This window comes from Protopterus annectens, chromosome 9.part0, assembly GCF_019279795.1.
Source record: "Protopterus annectens isolate FY-2018-M chromosome 9.part0, PAN1.0, whole genome shotgun sequence".
Lineage (NCBI taxonomy): Eukaryota > Metazoa > Chordata > Ceratodontiformes > Protopteridae > Protopterus > Protopterus annectens.
The window spans coordinates 436,963,549-436,982,151 of NC_056743.1; the positions used below are offsets into that span (position 1 = coordinate 436,963,549).

An 18,603-nucleotide genomic window follows, 5' to 3' on the forward strand; every position below is an offset into this window, starting at 1 on the left:
AATTCCAGTGTTTTGTGATAAGTTGTGTTATTCAATGTTACAAGAGTTTTAGCTTCATTAGAAGTCCCCAGAGAAATAACTAGTAATTAGAACAAATGCCTTTTCTGAAAAATAAGATTATGCTTATTGTGTAAGGTCATGTGTAAATGTTTTTTGCACTTATGTATATTTCTCCAGTTTTTTCACGGTCTTGTCTGAATGCTGTATAAACAAGTGTGCAGACCTAACTTCCTTTTGATGAGAAATTTAAGCCTGTTTCTGTGATAAATGGAGAAGCCAGCAAATGTCTGTAGCTGCTCACCTCATAGTTCTATGAGCATACATACAGTATATATGTGTGTGTGTGTGTGTGTGTGTGTGTGTGTGTGTGTGTGTGTGTGTGTGTGTGTGTGTTTGTATATATATATATATATATATATATATATATATATATATATATATATATATATATACACACACACACACACACACATACATACATATGTATATGTGTGTGTGTGTGTGTGCGTGTGTGTGTGTGTATATATATATATATATATATATATATATATATATATACACACACACACACACACATACATACATATGTATATGTGTGTGTGTGTATATATATATATATATATATATATATATATATATATATATATATATATATATATATATATAAAATATCTCATTTTGTGCTTCCGAGCCCATTTGCATTCCCTTTGTTCTATTTTCATGTCTTGTTTACTTCATGCTGTTTGACTATCACATGACATTGCATTTTTGTTTTCATTGTTTCACAGACCAGCTGCAGCTAGGAAGCTTTTTGATGAAGGAATTAGGACAATAGAAGGTAAGAAAGGTCACACATCACATTCTTTTCCAGGTAAATGTATTAACTGACAGTATAGCAGTAAAAAGACACTGGTAGAAAGACTTTGAAAACTTTGCATCAGGTGATGTTGGATATCTTCATATGCGTATTCAAATGAATAAAGAATTGCAAATATCTTTTGAAACTTGTTAATGCCTAACTGGCCCAGGTTGTGGCTGAAAATGGTATGTGTGCTCTATGAAATGTTGGTGAAATGAAGCTGTAACAAAGGAAATTATTCTTTTGAGCTAGGACATCGAATCTGAACTGCATAGACATAGAAAGGCTTTAAAAAGTTTAATTTTGTTGGCTGCCAAAAAAACAATTACTAGAAAATAGAAATAAAAATTTAAACACACTGTATGTGAAGTACTGAATATTCTAAAAGAAGTAAAACAACTGGGTGTGGGACCTTTAGAAAAGCTAAGGAGCAAATTCCATAGAAATAAATGGAATTTTGTGGGAACTGTATATGCAGAGTAATGTTCAGGATGTGCAAGAGTGAAGTTTAAGGGAAGGCAGAAAATGAGCAATATCTGATTTTGTTATTTTTCATTCATCCCTCAACTGATGGGTTTGAATCTGATCCTCTTATCTGACTTAACTGTTATACTAGCTTGTGGCTCAAACAAATTCTTGAGCCTCTTCCTTACCCATAATCAACAAACATTTCTCAGATCTCATTTGCTGCTTTAGCACATAGACTTGGTCACCTTCAGCTCTGGAGTTTATAGTGGGCGATAAGTCCTTTTTTGATATTTCCTTTCCAAAAAAAATCCTTATATATGACTATTTCTTTAATTTTTAAGTCATTTCTACTGTCCTTTTCCATACACTTTTGAGTGTAAGCTTTCCTACCATCATTGGTATACCTAACTTCCCCTCTGCCTTTTACACTTAGTGTATCCTTCTTTCATTACAATAGTTGGTATTTTTTCCTCTGTCTACAAGATTATTATAGTTCTTCAATACCATTGTTGGTATTTTACTTTTCCTCTTTCTGGTTAAAAAAAGTTTAGTTTAATTCTTGTCTTATGATAATTTTTTCTTTAAAAATATTTGAAAAAGGTCCAACTGGATTTAAAAAATGTGATAAGTGTGGGCACAAGTTGCCTTATTCTGATGCCTACAATCTTTGTGTGTATTGCTTGGGTCCAGATCATCCACAGCAGGACTGCAGTATCTGTTGTGGGTTCAGCCCATGAGCACTAGCTGCCAGGAAGAATTATTTGATTTTAAAAGGCTTGTTGCTAGCTTCCTTTTCCAAAGCCATTACTGGGGTTCTGTCTCCCAAACACAAATCTAGAAACCCTACAAAAAGGTCTAAGTCTTCTTAGTCTCCAGCCTCTTCTTCATCAGAGCCTAGAAAGAAGAAAGAAAAACTGGATCCGAAATTACTTACTATCTGACCCTCATCAGATCTGATCAAGCCTGTTCCCAAGACTACATCCTTTGATCCGAAACCTATACCAAGGGCAATGTACAGTCCTAGTCTGGATCCAGTCCCGTCTAGAATGCCCTGTCCCTTTTTAGAGAGGCACTCCAAATCACCGTCCCTAGTGTCTTCACATTCCTCCAGGAGTCTCACGAAAGCAGATGTGGAGAGGATGATGAGAAAATACTTCATTGAACAAATTCATGGATCCTGCTCCTTTGGGTTAGGAAGTCCGATCATCTACTACCCCACCCATTATAGCTCCTTTTCTAATCCAGCCTATTGTTTTAGATTCTTCAGATCCAAGAGTTCCGGGTCCATCTGGTTCAGATCTGAAGAAAGCACCATATTCAGATCCAAATACTGCTCTGAGTGCACTGGTTCCAACATTCACAGACCAGGATGACTCTTGGGAGCTGAAGCATCCCTGTTGGATCCAGGAGGTTGGAGTTGACTCAGGTTTTTGGACCTATCTCTTCTTTCTCTTGGAACCTCACCACTGGACAGCTCAGCTTTGAATTCTGCCTAAGGTGCATTGTTCTTAGGACGGATGGAAGTGATGAACCAGAAACTTGCTTTGTCAGCTTTGTTGTCTTCCATCTTCCTGGGCAGATTTGCCTTTGAGGTTGGAAGAGGGTGTACTCTCTGGCAGGTCAGATGGATCCTTCCCCCTCAAATCCACTCTCTACTTCTCAGATGATTTTGCACCATGATCCTAAACATTCTACCCCACAGGGACAGCCAGCTCAAATTTTCCAGACTACCCAGCAAGGTATCCTAATCTTTTCTGATACTTCACCGGATATTTTAATCTCTTCTGATACTTCATCTATCACCCCACCGAGGAAGTCCCTAGGAAGAGAAAGTGTAAAAGGAGGCTCATGGACTCTTTTCAAGAGTCAGTCACTGAGGATACTGATTTTGATGGTGATAAATCTCCAAAATCACCACGCAATGACATCTCGTGGACTCATTTTTGAGATCCTTAAGCAGAAGGGTTGCTGGTCTTCTCAAAACCCTTCTCCAGAGGAATCAGTATTTCTAGAAGCCTTTGAGACTGGCCTGTCTATCTCTTGGGTTAATCCACCCGCTGATGAGCTTATTGGGCATGGAAGGAACCTGATACGATTGAGCCAATCCCCAAGAGACCAGACCGGATTCTAGGCAGGGTAAAGGGGGTTCCAGTAGATGCCATGGTTGTGGCGGCAGCTACAAAAAAGGAACTCGTGGAACAGAGTTCCACTGTCCATCCTCCTAATAGAGAGTCTGGGGCGATAGCTTTGGAAAGCGTGTTTCTGCTTTAGCGATCTGAGTGCAAAAGTTGTTGAACTATTTGGCACATTTTATGCTTCAAAGAGATTTGATTAAAGAACTATTGAATTCTGTTTCTGAAACTGAAACTGGTGAGGCTCAATCTTCAGTAGTCTCTCAGCTGGCTACCCTACAAGCTATGTCTAATTTGTCCATGGGGCTTATCTCACATGCTGCAGAAGGGACCTCAAAGGCCGCAATTTCAGGTATTTGCATCAGGAGGCATGCCTGGATGCACCTATGTGATTTTGTTGAGCCCTTCAAGTCCTCGTTCATCAATGCTGCCTTTGACGGCACTTCTTTGTTTGGTGCCACAGTGAAGGGCACACTCTCCCATTGCAAGAAAGACGGAAAGACCTTCTCTGCAGTGGGCTTGCCTTTTTTGACCCCTGTAAGGACCTATTCCAGGAATCAATGGACAGGTCGAAAAATGTGGTTCAGAAAGTCTGAGTGTCCTTCCCGGGACACAATTGGAGGTAGTTCTCCCAGAGGCAGGGGTGGGGTGGGGTAGCAGTAATGGAAGGAGACTCCCCCGTGGCAGAGGAGGCCTTAAAACTGGGGGTCTAGATATTTCTTTTCCAATAGACCCTTTCATCACTTCTGAATGGAGTGTTGATTTGCCTACTTGTGGAGGCAGTTGGAGGTTGCTTATCTCTGCATCAGAGAGCCTGGCTAGATATAACAAAAGACAGTTGGGTGCAGAGAATTATTTACAGAGGTTACATAATTCCATTTTCCCTATCTCCTCCATTGTTGAAAATTTCCTGATGTTCCATCCAATAAGAGGAAAGCAGCAGCACTAGAGATCCAAAAGTTGCTAGAAAAAAAGAGTCATCCAAGAGGTCCCACCAGACCAAATAGAATTTGGAACTTACACAAGATTCTTTTTAGTGCCAAAGAAAACAGGGGACTGGAGAACCAATTTTGGATTTTTGGATCTCCATGTATTGAACAAGTCAGTTCAACATACAGAGTTCCGGATGGTCATGGTTCAGTCCATTCTGCCCTTTCTGAGCAAGGACAACTGAATATGCTCGATAGACCTTCAGGATGCGTACTATCACATAAAGAGGAACAGATGATCCACAAGGTACTTTTTTGCTTCTGGCTGAGAGCTAGTCACCATCAGTTCAGAGCACTGCCCTTTGGACTCACCACAGCAGCCTGGGTGTTCACTAAGTGAGTGGCATGGTAGCATCTCACTTGAGACTGCAAGGATTCTGGGTGTTTCCATATTTAGAAGACCAGCTCATTACGACCCATTCCAGGCATTGACTGATAGAAGCATGAGATCAGGTGCTACAGACTTGTTCACATCTTGGAATAACCATAAATTACAGCAAGTCTCATTTACAACCAGCCCAGACATTAGAAATCATAGAAGCAGTGTTCAACACAGTATCTATGATAGCTTCTCTTCCTCTGTCAACAGTGCAAATGATAAGGACACAGGTCAGGAAAATAATTTTCAGTACCAGAATTTTGGCCCGATTGATTCTGCAAGCAATGGGGTCAATGTCAGCGGCAGTAGTTTTAGTCCCTTTGGTAAGATTACACATGAGAATTCTACAGTGGATGCCAGCAACACAATGGTCAGTTGTTTTCTCATCCCATATCAGTGAAGATAAGAATAACTCAGGTACACAAACAATACTTTTGCTGGTGGATGCAGTCACAACAGGTGTTACAAGGTTGTCCTTTCATCCTCTCTCAGCCCAAGGCCATAGTGACCATGGATGTTTCCCAGATTGGGTGGGAGGGGCATTTCCTGAGGAAAACAATCCAAAGCACTTGGTCCCCTGAAGAGGTCAATATCAGTATTCTGGAGATGAGACCGGTGCTTTTGGCATTGCAGACATTTCAAGATTGTCTCCTTCTCAGGACAGTTGCCGTCCAGACAAACAACATGTTAGTAGTTTGGTACATCAACAAGCAAGAGGGAGCCAGATCTTATCCCCTTTGTCGAGAAGCCCTCAGTATGGCAATGGGTGATATCATCCAGCCACTTTTTAATAGCAACACATATTCCGGGGAAGTCCAACATGAGAGCAGGTCCATCTTACAACCTCATGAGTGGTCTCTCAACAACAAAGTGATGGAAATAATTTTCACAGTGGAGTCAGCCTTGCTACATTCTGTCTGTATCCTCCCTAAACAACAAGTGCAGCAGCTTCTTTGCCCTCATTCCCCCACGGGGGTAATCAATGAGGGATGATGTACTCCACGATTGCCCACCCCCCCCCAGTCTTCTGTATGCTTATCCTCTTGACTCCCTAATTCCCAAATTCCTACAGAAAGCAACACAGTTGAAGAGCAAAGGGATTCTTATTGCACCTTACTAGCCTTGACAGATTTGGATTCCCTTCCTTTGGCCTTATCTACTATATCCACCTTAGATTCTGGATCCAATTCCAGACCTCCATTCTCACCTAACAGGCATAGTTCACCTAGATATCTCGAATCTCAAACTAACAGCGTGGTTTCTCCAATTCCATTAATAACCAGATAACCAATGCTGTCTTTCCCTGTCCATTCCATACATCTTCCCATAAATCTTCTACTAGGAAACTTTACAGCAGTAAATGGAAAAGGTTCTTTTATTGGGCATTACAAAGTCAGATAGACCCTTTCTTGGCTCCAATTCAGTCTTTTCTAGAATTTTTAATGAGGGTGCTAGTTCATCAACTATTAAATCTCAGTTCACAACAATCTCTAACTTTCATGTGGGATTTCAGAATTCTTCACTGGCTTCCTCTAATCTGTGCAAGTACTTTTTGAGAGGTACTCTTCTGCTAGGACCCCCTTATAAGGACCCTATGCTACCATGGGATTTAAATTTGGTATTGCAAGCCTTAATCCATTTTTTCTTTTGAACCTGCAGCTAAATGTGATCTTAAATTTTTGACCTGGGAAACTATCTCTGTAGTTGTAATTACATCCATCCGTTAGAAGAATTTCAGAAGTTCAAGCATTATCTTCTAATTAATTCTATTTTATTCATTTAATTAATTCAATTTTTCATAAGGATAGGGTTACGTTACGTATCAATGCTTCCTTCCTAAGGTGGTGTCAGAATCCAACATCAACCAGTCCATCAATTTGCCAGTATTCTTTCCAAAGTTTACAAATAAAGGGGACTATATGCTGCACTTACTGGACGTTCATAAACTACTCCAACAGCATCTCGTGACTTGGAACTCTATCCCTCAGCATATCCTAACTGTTGCAAACCCCTCTCAGTTCAAAAAAATTCTTAAGACTCACTTATCTGACTCTTGGCTTTGCTCTTGCTCAGCTCCTCCCACACAAATACCTGTGTTACCTCCTCAACAGCTCCCACAACAATACCTCTTATCTCCTCTACAGCTTCCGCAACAATACCTCTCTTACCTCCTTTATAGATTTGTTATATACTTCACATACCCTCAGTAACCTGTTCTAATCCAGCTCACCTGTCTGTCTTTCTGTGTTCTATGTAATGACTGGTCAACAAATCCTAGGTTTGTTAGAAAATATTTACATATATATTATACAAATGTCACTTCTACCAGATCATGGAAAGTTAAGGTATAAACTCTTACCAAGTTATATTAACATTGCTTGTAAATGCTAATCCACCAATTTGTATTTTAACTGTATAATATGATATGACTTCAAAGGGATCTCCTTAAAGAGCTTGGAGATACCCTTCGAGATCCTACAGCTGAGGGAGCACAAGCCAAAGTAGCTTCCCAGCTAGCAACGCTTAATTCTGTAATTAACTCCACCATGAGGCTCATTTCCTATGCAGCCGATGGAGGGAGTAGAATTGTGGGCACGGGTGTAGCCCTTAGGAGGCATGCATGGATGAGGCTCTGTCACTTTGCAGAACCCTTTCGAGCGTCCTTCATCAATACCCCCTTTGATGGCTCCTTTCTCTTTGGGCCACAGGTGAAAGACACGTTGACTAGGTGTGAGCAAGAAGGCAAGACTCTCTCTCTGCCGTGGGAGTCCGTTTTTCCACTCCCTCTAGACCTTAACCCCAAGGCTCAGAAGAGTGGAAAGATGTGGTTCCGTAAATCTCAGGGAGCCTTACCTGACACACGTAGTGATTTTTCCTCCAGAGGCAGAAGGGAAAACAATAATAATAGATGCCACCCTCGTGGCAGAGGGGGTCCGCAGAACCAGGGCAACAGAGAATCTTTCTCTGATAAGCCCTTCCAGCATCCCTGAAGGGTTGCCCGGCTGCTCACCTCTGGAGGCAGTCTGGGGAAAACTTTCACTGTACCCAAAAGCCTGGCAAAATTTAACAAGAGACAGATGGGTACGGTCCATTATATCCGGAGGTTACAAAATTCCCTTCCATCAATCCCCCTTACAGTCAAAGAAGACCCTTCCAGATGTTCCACCCAATCTGAAGGAGCAAGCAGTAATAGAAGTTTCAAAACTGCTAGAAAAAAGAGCCATCCAGGAAGTCCCTGCAGACCAGCATGGATCCGGAACTTACTCAAGGTTCTTTTTGGTACCAAAAAAGACAGGGGACTGGAGACCGATTCTGGATCTCAGCAGACTAAACAAATCTGTACAAAGAACAAAGTTTTGGATGGACACGCTACAGTCCATTCTACCCTTCTTGGGTCAGGACAATTGGATGTGCTCAATAGATCTGCAGGACGCGTACTACCATATCAAGATGGACAGATGCTCCAGGAGATTTTTTCACTTTCAGATGGGGGCCAGTCATTACCAGTTCGGAGCTCTGCCCTTTGCTCTCACCACAGCCCCCAGGGTTTTCACCAAATGTATGGCAGTGGTCATGGCTCACCTGAGACGTCAAGGATTCCAGGTGTTTCCATATCTAGACGACTGGCTCCTCACTGCTACCACCAGGCATCAACTCCTACAAGCGCGGGATTGTACCATCACATCCTGCACCCAGCTAGGTATTACAATAAATTTTGAAAAATCTGCCTTGTTGCCTTGTCAATCTATCACTTACATAGGAGCAGACTTAAACACAAGGAATATGTTTGCAAGGTTGACACTAGAAAGATTGTCCACAATTCTTCAGCAAGTGCAAATCCTAATGCAGAGCAAAAGGATCCAAGTCAGGTATGTCCTTCAAACTCTGGGCTCCATGGCAGCTGCCATTCTTCTACTCCCACTAGCGCACTTCCACATGAGAATTCTTCAGTGGCTTCTTTTCATGCAGTGGTCTTTCCAAGAGCTACCCATGTCTCACATGATCCTGATCACGGAGGCATGCAAAAGACACCTTTCTTGGTGGATGGTCTCTCCACTAGTTACTCAGGGCAGACCTTTCATACAACTCCCTCCGGTAGCCACAGTGACAACAGACATCTCCCTGATAAGGTTGGGGGGGGGGGCATTATCTGGGCAGACAGTCCAAGGCACTTGGCAACCTCACGAGTACCATAAATGTCCTAGAAATGAGAGCCGTGCTCCTAGCGTTGCAAGCTCTTCAAGACTCTCTTCCTTCCGGGACCATTGCAATTCAAACAGACATGTCACTGGTGTGGTACATCAACAAGCAGGGTGGACCAGATCCTACTCCCTGTGTCGAGAATCCCTCAGACTTTGGCAGTGGGCGATTTCCTCCCAACATTTTCTGATTGCGACTCACATCCCTGGGAGATCCAGAGTCATAGCGGACAGGCTCAGCAGAGCTATCTTCATGACACACGAATGGTCTCTGAATCAGGAAGTTGCAGATCTTATTTTCCGCAAATGGGGACAGCCTTGCTGCGATCTTTTTGCCACCCCCTTCAACAGCAGATGCAGCAACTACTTCTTCCTTCTTCCGCTTCCAAGTCACATACCCAGAGACGCTCTAGTCCACTGTTGGCCTCAGGGACTTCTATATGCTTTTCCTCAGTTTTTCAGTTTCCCCTGATACCAAATCTCATACAGAAAGCAAAATCGTTGGGTTGCAAAATGATCCTCATTGCCCCTAACTGGCCTCGACAGATATGGTTCCCGTTCCTGCACCATTACCTTCTCGATCAGCTCTGGACTCTGGAACCAATTCCAGATCTCCTGATTCATCAATCAGGTGGGTTGCATCAATCCCTCCAAACTCTCCAGCTCACAGCTTGGTTGCTCCACTTCCAACCTTAGCTGGGCTTCCCAGCATTTCCCCAGCAGTCTGTGAGATTATAGTCTCCTCTCATAAGTCTACAATGAGAAAAACGTATGCTAGCAAATGGAAACGTTTTTCTTGTTGGGCAGAGTCTAGGAATGTGGATCCCTTCTCAGCCCCAGTCCGCAAAATTTTGGAATTCCTAGCACAACTGTTTCACTCCGGGGCCGCTTCCTCTACGATTAGGGTACAATTAGTGGCCATTTCTAATTTTCATATTGGTTTGTCAAATTCTAACATTATGTCTCATAAGCTCTGTAAAGCTTTTTTGAGAGGAACATCCCTTCTTAGACCTCCAGTGAGAGATCCCCTTCCTCCTTGGGACCTTAATTTAGTCCTAACTTCCTTAATTCTGCCTCCTTTTGAACCAGCAGCATCCTGCTCCATCAAGTTTCTATCCTGGAAGGCACTCTTTCTGGTAGCTATCACTTCAGCTAGGCATGTCTCAGAACTTCAAGCACTATGTGTTCGTCCTCCTTACCTGGTGTTTCACAAGGACAGAGTTGCTCTGAGGCTAATCCTTTGTTTCTTCCTAAAGTCTGCTCAGAAAATAATTTAAACCAATCTGTAGATCTCCCTGTGTTCTTCCCAAATCATAGCAACAAGGCAGAGTACAAACTTCACCAATTAAACGTTCATAGACAATTGTGTTTTTACGACACAGAACTAAAGAAATAAGAAAGTCAGACCAATTGTTCCTTTCTTATGCCTTAAACAAACAAGGTCTCCCAGCTTCCAAGGTGACCTTATCCAGATGGTTGCCCCACACTATTCCTTTTATTTACCAGTTAAGAAACAAAGAGTTACCAATTAAACCGAAAAGTCATTCTACTAGGGCATTAGCCACCTCCGTAGCCTTTCAGTCTAGGTTGCCCATGGATTCCATCTGTGCATCTGCCACGTGGGCAAACCCTCATACCTTTATTTCTCATTACAAGGTGGATATGGTCTCCCGGAGCAGAGCTGACTTTGGTTCCACTTTTTTGAAGAGTCTGTTCCACTGAGCCACCCAGGGTGCTAGGTGCTAGGGACACTGTCCCAAACAGCAAGAATGAAGGCGAGATAGACAACCTAACATTAAGAAGTTATGTACCTACCATAATGTTCCATGTTAATTGTCTTCATCTCGCCTTCTTTCATGTGTCCCTCCCTCCGTTCCCCCATCCTAGTGGATCGTGAGGAGTCCCTTTTTTCACTGGCTGAGTATTCTTTTATTGTTATTCTTCTGGCTAGGTCTTCCTAACCTAACCTATTCTAGATATTAGAATGCATGGAACAATCAGTTTTTTTTTTATAACTGGTTTCTCTCTTATTATGTCTGGGTTAGCTATTTCAAATGAGATCTGGGTAGCTGTCGCTAGGCATCATGGGATAAGGGGTAGCCTCGAGCCAGTAAACGGCTCTCGAGCTATTGAAGATGGCAGAGTCGGAGCCGAGGATCGGCTCCTATCCCAAACAACAAGAAAGAAGGCGAGATGAAGACAACTAACATGGAACGTTATGGTAGGTACATAACTTCTTATTATGGCATATCATTACAGTTTTCCTGTCAAGCTGCAAACAAGATCTGAGAGATGTTAGGGGTGGTGCATTATCTGTAGGGAAGGAGCTTGAGAGTTTGTCAGAGGCCATGAGCTAATATAACGTGCGAGCTGGATCCGAACATCCGATCTCAACCCATTAGTTGTACCATCATTGCTTGATTTCTGTAGCTTCATCATGTTTGTTTTTGGAACTTTTCTCCCTGGGCCTGTACTGAAAACAGGCTCACCCTGGCCCAGTAGACCTCCCAGTAAACAAATGCAAATAAATAAATAAATAAAAATAAATAAAGTTGAAGAAGAATGAAAATGGACAACACAGATGGAACATTATGGTGAGTATATAACTTTTTTATGTGATGTTAGACTGAATGACAGTTGTTCTACAGAGAGCAAACATGTAATGTTTGATGTATGTAAATGAAAAAAAATGTTTGTTTTTTTTTTTTATATTAATGTATGTGTCCATAATGTTTTAAGTGATCATTTTCATAAAGGAGTTAAAAAGCAAGCAAACAGAATACCCCCTTGTGATTTGCTTCACATGTTTGGGTTGTTTGGGTATAGAACATCTAGGTAGTGACTGTACTTTTTGCAAGAACTTCAGCTTTTGCACTCTTATATAGAAGATCAAAATAAGCTTGTTTTGAAAATGCTTTTACATACTGAATCAGCACAGATGAAATATCCCATTCTGGCGGACAAAGACAGGCACTCTGCAAAGGTGCCCAGACCAGAAAAAAAGAGGGCAAAGGTGAAGTCTCAAGACCTTCTTTTCTACCTTGACCATGACTGTCTTCCATGGTTACTTTAGCCAGATCAATCTCACTTCCTCAGGAGGTGTAATCTGGTACTACAGACTCCTTCATTGAGTGGAAGAGCAGGAAGCTTTTATTCGGAAAAAGAAATGTCAAGATTCCCAACTTCAAGACCTGTTTCAACTTCATTTCTTAGATCCTACAGAAAGAAACCTTACCTGCAAGTGAAGGATTTAGTATAGAAAGTCTTGCACAACATGATGGAACAATAAGTCCCCAAATTAAGGAGAAGCAGGTGGCATGGGAGACTTCTGATGAAGAACTATGGACATGGGAATAAAAGAGATTTAATATGGTGCAATATTTAATGCAAAGGAAACAGACCTAATTAATATAAATAGCACCAAAGATATTTGATGAGAAATACAGGCAAAGGCATCTGGATATGGAACATTTTACAGTATAAAAAAGAAAGTAAAGAGGGGAAGTAGATAAGAGGATTAGTAATGTAGAAGTTTAATAGAAACTGAAGGTATGGCTTACCTGCAAAGTGAAGGATTTAGTGTAGAAAATCCTAATCGGGTAATGTCACAGCATGATGGAACAATGAGTCCTCAGATTAGGGAGAAACAGATTGAATGGGAAGCATATGATCACTTACCACATGAAGATGCTCTACAGCCTTCAGTAAGAAACCAGTACAAAAGTTCAGTTGTAGTTGCACAGCAAGGGAAGGAGCAGGAAACAGTGGCATTTCTGACACAGTCAATGTTTTGAAGTGATGGGCCATTGAGTTCCCATATGAAAGTAATGGATGACACAGGATGTAGCTGAAGAGAATATGTTACAGGAAGATGTTCTGAAAATTTCTGTAGAATGTTGACAGGAAACAGACGAAAAGCATGCCTTCAATTTAGAAGAAAATGATTTAAGCAAAGAGTTGCTTGATTTAATAGCGATGGATAGATATATTAAGATCGATGAAAGAAATAGATTACAGAAAGTAATACCCAAAATGTTAAGTCTGATAAAACGGATGGGCACAGTAATTAAGACTATTAATAGAAATTCATGTGATATAACAGAAGTAAATAGGATACATTAGTGTGCTGCTCAATTAAAAACTTACCCCAAAAGCAAAGAGCAATAAGGGAAAGGATGGGAACAAATCAAATGCCATCATGGAGGCATCAAACAGAGGAAACTATAATGCAATTAAGACAAGAAGTGCCACTGTTAGAAGAGTATAAAAATGAGAACAGATCAGCAAAAATACTTACTGTGTGTGTTGCTTTCATCACATGTATCAGCACGTATCAGGATCTATCCTACACTATTGCAGATAATAAAATAAAGATATCGGCAAAAAAACTTAAAAGATTTGCAGATTAAATGTAAAGGAAAAGAACAAAATAAGCAATTTGTTGATGACCCCTAAAAGTTTTATAGAGAATTGGGAAACAAAGCAAAAAGAACAGAAAGACCACAAAAAAAAAAAAGAAATGGACACATTTTGGAGAAACGCCTATGAAGACCCTATGGAACATAAACATGCTCAATGGACAGAAGTAAAAGAAACAGTCAGAAGTTCAAATGTACAGGATTTGAAATAGGATGAAATAACAGCCATAAAAACTGAAATAAAGTTAAGAAAATCTCCTAACCTCAGGCCCAGATGTGCAGTACCTAATATCTGGCTAAAATAAGCAGTCAGACGGGGTAACTCCTCTCCCCACTGCTGTCAGTCACCTTACGGGTCCCACAATGATGCATTCTTGGCCCTCTTCTCTTCACATTATTCACTAATAGCCCACATACTGCCACTAATGAAGCCATGTTAATACAATATGCCAAAGACTCTATTAATTTGTGCAGCCCCAACACTCTACCATCTTCAGGAAATAACATAGCAAGCCTTCTCTAAAGTAGAAACCTGGCTAACCAATGCCCAGTTAATACTCACTCTTAACAAAACAAAACTCATCCTGTTTCACCATACAGGATCACCAGACCCCTCTTCACTATTCAAAATCACCTCATCAGACAATATCATCATTACCGCAGTCTCTCACACCAAACTCCTGGGAGTAGTAATAGACCAAAACATGAACTTTGATCTCCACACAAATCAAACGATCAAAAAAGTACACAAAAAATGGGTAGCCTGTACAGGAACAATCTTTTACTGACAGACAAATCCAAAATCTCCGTTGCCAGAACCCACCTTCTCTCCACACTCCTATATGTGCCTCCCATTCTTACTAACCTCAAGAAAACGTACATAAACAAACTAGATAGCTGTTGTAATAAAATAGCAAAGCTCACTACAGATGCCAGCTACAGATCCCATCAATGTCACGCTCTCAAAGAACTCTTATGGCTAGAATTTCCCAACCTACTAATTTTTAACCAGCTGTCCATGGCCCACCAAACACTCAACCAACCTGAAAGGCCTACTCACTCATTATTCCAATAACTGGACCCCGTGCTCCAGTAACAAAAACTTAGTAAACATCACTAAAAGTAGCAATAATGTTGGTGACTTGCTATATTCAAATAGTATCACCAAAATCTGGAACTCCCTACCCATCGATATTAGATCCACATCCAGCACCACCAAGTTTAAGAAACTACTAAAAGATCACCTAACATATACCTGGCTCTGGTCATATACTAACCCTGGATAACTTTTCTCATTCGGATATAACCTCTAACTGCATTTCTATCCACTCTATAACTCCTGTAACTTCCTCCCTTACCTATATTCCCTTGTCTACCTCACTCAGATATAACCTCTAACTACACTTCTATCCACTCTATAACTCCTGTAACCTCCTCCTCCCCTACCTATATCCCCTTGTCTTCCTCGCATTTGTAAACTGCATTCTGTCAGATGACATACTAAATGTACTGTAGAGGCTTAAGAAAATCTAAGACATGCTGTACTGTTTCTACTTTGTGTTAATCTCATTTCTCATGTATATAATTTTGTTCATTAATCTTCTATGTATATAAATTGCTTTACTGATCCCTGCTAGACTGTAAGTAGATACATTTATTGTACTAGATGTGTATTAATAAAAATGCACTTTGCTGGAGCTTTTCTCCTTGGGCCGCTGCTTAAAATGGACACTGTTGTCCATCGAACCATCCTGGTAAAGAAATTTTAAATAAAACTAAAAGCATTAACATCTTTATATAAAGATTTAGACTTGAGTAAGAATTACTTACATGTGCATCCCAAACAGACACCAACCTGGTTAAGAACAGGTAAAATGATACTCCACCTTAAGAGTGAACCTACAAGGTATTCTGAAAACTATAGACAAATAACTTGCCTTCCTACGATGTACAAAATATATACTGGAATTGATGCTAACAGTGTCTATAGTCATTTAGAAGTAAACTCAATCACAGCAATAGAAAAAAAAGGGGGTAACAAAAGAAAGTCAGCTGGAGCTAAGGATCATTTGTTGCTAAATAGTTATAATGGAGAATTGCAAAAAGGGGAAAAAATCTGAGTATGACATGAATAAATTACAAAAAAGAGTTTGACAACATTCCACATTCATGGATAAAGGAGTGCTTACAGATGTATAAGATACACCCTGCCTTAATCAGTAATGTTACAGTGACCATAAAACAGTGGCAAACCACTTTGCAGCTAAGCCATGATAAAGGCCATTATTATCCCAGGGATAAAAATTGAAAGTGGGATATTCCAAGGTGACTGTTTGTCGCCACTGCTCTTTTGTTTTACTGTTAACCCATTAAGCTGTCTTATTAACAACATTAGGTCATGGTTACAATCTGACTCCCAGAAAATAACCAGGTGTAAAGACTTTTCAACTTCTTTTTGTGAATTACCTGAAACTGTACAGTAGCTTGTTAGATGAGGGTACAAACTACAAGTGGTTAAAACTATCTCAGATGGTACAAGAATATAATTTGGTTTTAATAAAAATTTCAAAAGCATCATTTAAAGCAGGAAAGTTGCAGCACCAAGAAAATTTCAGTTTGGGACAGGAATGTGATGTAATGGAACTTGGCAGGGGGGAGTTTATAAATATTGGAGAACTGATGAAGGATTGACAGTACAACAGGAGCAAATGTTAACAAAACTCAGTAAGGAATATTTTAGAAGACTAAAACTAATATTAAAAACAGCCCTCACATCTAAGAACAAATTCCAAGCTAAAAAGCAATTTGATCTTTCTGATCTAACTTCCAGTTTTGAGTTGATTGATTAGCCCCCAAAAGGTATTGGATCAGTTGGACAGGAAAACAAAAAATGCTTGACGCTTATCAAATGATATATAAAAATCATTGTATACCAAGATGATATGTTCTTTGTTCTGAAGGAGGTATTGGCCTCCTCGAAATTGATTACATGTAAAAATGTGCAGTTGTCGGATTGCATACATATCTGCTGACCTCATCAGATAAAAACATAGTGAAAGTTATAAAATATGAGAAGTCGTCTAAGATGACTTCCCTGCTTAATTTTTTAGAAGCATATTGATGTCAAGCGGGAATGGAAAATTAACCAAATATAGACAAAAATCAGCAGCCAAAAAACAAAAGAAAATACAAGAAGGATCAGATGAGAAGTCAAGAAAAGTGGGAAAGGAAAAGAAAGAAAGAAAGCAAGGAAAAGTGGAAAAGGCATAGATATTGTGGCAAGTACAGAAAACTGGAGCAACTTCATGTTGATCAGGCTGTGCTGCAGGAATGGTTAAGGAGAGGTGAGTTTAAACCAAAAAATGAAAGGTTAATATTGGTGGTCCAGGATAGTGGACTACCTACACATTGGTTTACAAAGTCCATTGAACATGTGGGAGAAACAGATAAATGCAGGTTTTGTAAAGCAGTACTGGAAACAGTTGCACGTTTTGTTGCTGGGAGTGATACACTCATGGCAGAGGGTCTGTATACTGAAAGGCATAATATGGCACGACTGTTGTATTGAGAATTGTGCAAACATTGCAGTACTGAAATAGTTGAGTAGCATTGGAAATATGAGCCACAAAGCATTATATAGAATTATGAAGTTTATCTTGCATGGGCTCACCCATTACCAACAGCTCAGAAAATAGATGTGAGAAAAACAGATATAGCAGTCCATGAAAAGAAGAGAAAAGTAGCATTGATCATTGAAATTGCTACATCCATTGCCTACAGTGTCTATATACAGAGAGAGACAGAGTCATAATATACCATGATTTGCAGGCAGAAATGAGAGCAGTGTGGAAGAAGGATGCTTAGACAGTTCCAGTAGTAATAGGAGCAATGGGTCTCATAAAACTGAATTTACAGTCATATTTAGATATGCAACCTATATGTGTAACTCCATATAAATTACAGGAGTCAGTTTTGGGCACATTATGGGTGCTGTGAGGTGGATGTTTGGCTAACATCAAAGATTGAAAGAAGTTCTTATTTCATCAACTTTATTCATACCCTGACTTAGGAATGGTGTCCATTCCCACCTTGGTATTAAAAATCCAAAAGACTTAGAGAAACAAATCCGGCAGAAGGGAATGCATGATGCCAGCCTTTTTGAAGGCTCAGCTTCTGTACAATGTCATCTCATCCCCCTTGGTGCTCGAGGTGGCTCAAGAAGGCTCACTCCTATTCTTTTCTTTTGTTCCTCCTCCAGCCCTTGTTCTGTTGCTGGCCATGATGGAACTCAAACCCATGCCTGAAGCTGTTTCTTCTGTGACGGAGAATGCTCCTTTGTCCACACTGATATCCTTGGTGTCGATGGTTGTTATAGTGCCAACCCTAGTGTTGGCATCAAGGGCCACTAGGTCCAAGTGCTCAGTGCTGACTGCTCATTACTAACTTCGACCCTGTTGGTGCTGTGAATGTTATTGGTGTTGAGGGGTTCAGCATTCAACCTTTCAGTATCAAAATATTTGGAGACAACTTTGGACCCAGACCATTTGGTGCTGACACTGCTCAGTTCTGGCATTGCCGCAATGATAGTAACACGGAACATATTCAGTCCTGCATATAGGTTCATAGATTAATACTAGGCTAACTGCCCTTGTGGGCTATTTTAAGCCTAGCCAATTACCCTATGTGAGAATCAAACCCGGCACCTTGTGTGTCCAAGGTAAACACCTTAACCATTATGCCACCCTCTCACCAGCGATGGATATTTTTAGGTCTAATTGTGTCTGTCTACATATTGAAGCAGGGGATACCATTTCATGGTTCTGTATAACGATAGATACAGGAAGCATCAATTTTGCCACTAGGTGTCATTAACACTGAGGCCTTCAACTGTTTTCATTGATGTTCCCCATGGAAGGAGGACTTTATAGGCTCACATTACAGAGATCAGTGATGTCTTCTTCCCAGAAGTGTTCTGACAACTCCCCACCCAGTCCCCATAGGAGGAGACATTGTAAGGGGATATGCCTTGACTCTTCTTTGCAGTCTCCATTCCCAGATACAGAGCTTGACTTATGAGAGGTCTCCTCCAAGTAATCTCCAGAGGATGCCTCCTTTGGTAAGATTTTGGAGATGATGAGACAAAGAGGATCCTGGCCCAC

At 40.7% G+C, this 18,603-nt stretch overlaps 1 protein-coding gene across 2 annotated transcripts in view; it reads left to right on the forward strand.

Annotated features, from left to right (window-relative positions):
* Positions 1-18,603, forward strand: part of POLB (DNA polymerase beta) — a 3,382,694-nt gene that overhangs the window by 1,046,960 nt on the left and 2,317,131 nt on the right. For both annotated transcript variants that reach the window (XM_044082977.1, XM_044082976.1), the window contains exon 6: positions 789-838. In XM_044082977.1, coding sequence (XP_043938912.1) covers positions 789-838 — 50 coding nt within the window. The remainder of the gene's footprint in view (positions 1-788; positions 839-18,603) is intronic.